The sequence below is a fragment of the Oryzias melastigma genome, linkage group LG2 (genome assembly GCF_002922805.2).
Source record: "Oryzias melastigma strain HK-1 linkage group LG2, ASM292280v2, whole genome shotgun sequence".
Taxonomy (NCBI): Eukaryota; Metazoa; Chordata; class Actinopteri; order Beloniformes; family Adrianichthyidae; genus Oryzias; species Oryzias melastigma.
This window is the reverse complement of record NC_050513.1, coordinates 1436625-1437895: the sequence shown is the minus strand read 5'-3', so window position 1 is coordinate 1437895 and position 1271 is coordinate 1436625. Positions and strand designations below refer to the sequence as shown.

Here is a 1271-nt window from a genome sequence, read left to right as displayed (position 1 = left end):
CTCACCTTGTGTGAGTTTGTAACGGGGGCAGCAGTGTTTCTCATTAACAGTGAGGCTAATGTGAAGCATGTGCGCCCCTCCCTCACTGAGACATGCAGCCCCAAGTCCTTATTCTAGGACTCAGGTGGAGGAGCATCAACCCCCCCGACAGGAAGGTCCAAATCAATCTGAGGAGATCAGCTCCATACATGCTGAAGACTAAAATCTGCTCCAGACAAACCTCAAGCTGCCACAGGTGAAGGTGGAGGAAGTGGGAGGAGTTACCTCTGCTGCGTCTGTACCTCTTGAACCAGCGGGCGAACTCCTGACATTTGGAGGTGGAGACGTTGGCGTAGTACGAGCTGTTGACGATGGCCGAGATCATGCTCTGATGGACAGACAAAAACCTTCAGACACATTTCTATCCACCGAGAAACTCTGAAGAACTCAACTGTAACCAGGATTTCACATCAACTAAACCTGATTAGAAACTTTTATAAAACAGATTCTGAATGTTTTTCTTCTATTGAACATTTTAAATGTTTTTGAAAGAAAACCAAAGAACTTTCTACATCAATGAATTTAAAAACTGCTTTTTTTCTGTGAATGAAATCTCAAAATTTGTTTTGGGTTTCATAAATAATAACTGTTTCCTCCGTGTAATCTGCTGTCCTCTGAAAGAATGGGTTCTGAGGTTCCAGCAGAACCGGCTGTTTCAGCAGGTTTTGAGCCTCCGTCTCAAACCGTCCCATCAGGAACCCAGGCGGCTTCCAGCCGGACCACATGGGAAAGGCTGAAGACGGGGACTCACATGAGTCACGGCTCCCACACACATCACTAATTACATCATAAATCTGGAAAGGACGGCAGTCTGACGGCTGTGTGAGCGCACAAGGGAGGAGTGTGCCCCTCCATCTGTTCCCATGGGAGGAAGCCAACACGTGTGTGTTAGATTTCCTCATCTGTAAATCGAATCCTTGATCACAGCGTCAAAATTCAACGGAAAAGTCCCTTTGGATTAAAGTATTTCAGACTATTTTAAAGTTATTTAGACTAAATCATCTCTTCCATCAAACTTATCAAAGCCCTTTGTTTTATTTATTCACTCTATTACTTGTTTTCCAATTTATGAATGGGGCGGCTATGGTGCAGAGCGGTCAACCTCCAATTGAAAGATCTCTGGTCTGTTTTTTATCTTTGCTATTTGCTTTATTTATTTATGTCATTATTATTAAAATTCATGCTTGTGTTGTTCTGTAGGTTTTTTATTAGTTTGATTGCAGTATGCAATC

General features: G+C 43.0%; 1 protein-coding gene across 2 annotated transcripts in view; it reads right to left on the bottom strand.

Moving 5' to 3' along the window:
* The window catches only part of LOC112136796 (DNA-binding protein SATB2), a 16066-nt gene that overhangs the window by 6873 nt on the left and 7922 nt on the right, over positions 1-1271 (bottom strand). For both annotated transcript variants that reach the window (XM_024258698.2, XM_036214457.1), the window contains one exon: positions 265-367. In XM_024258698.2, coding sequence (XP_024114466.1) covers positions 265-367 — 103 coding nt within the window. The remainder of the gene's footprint in view (positions 1-264; positions 368-1271) is intronic.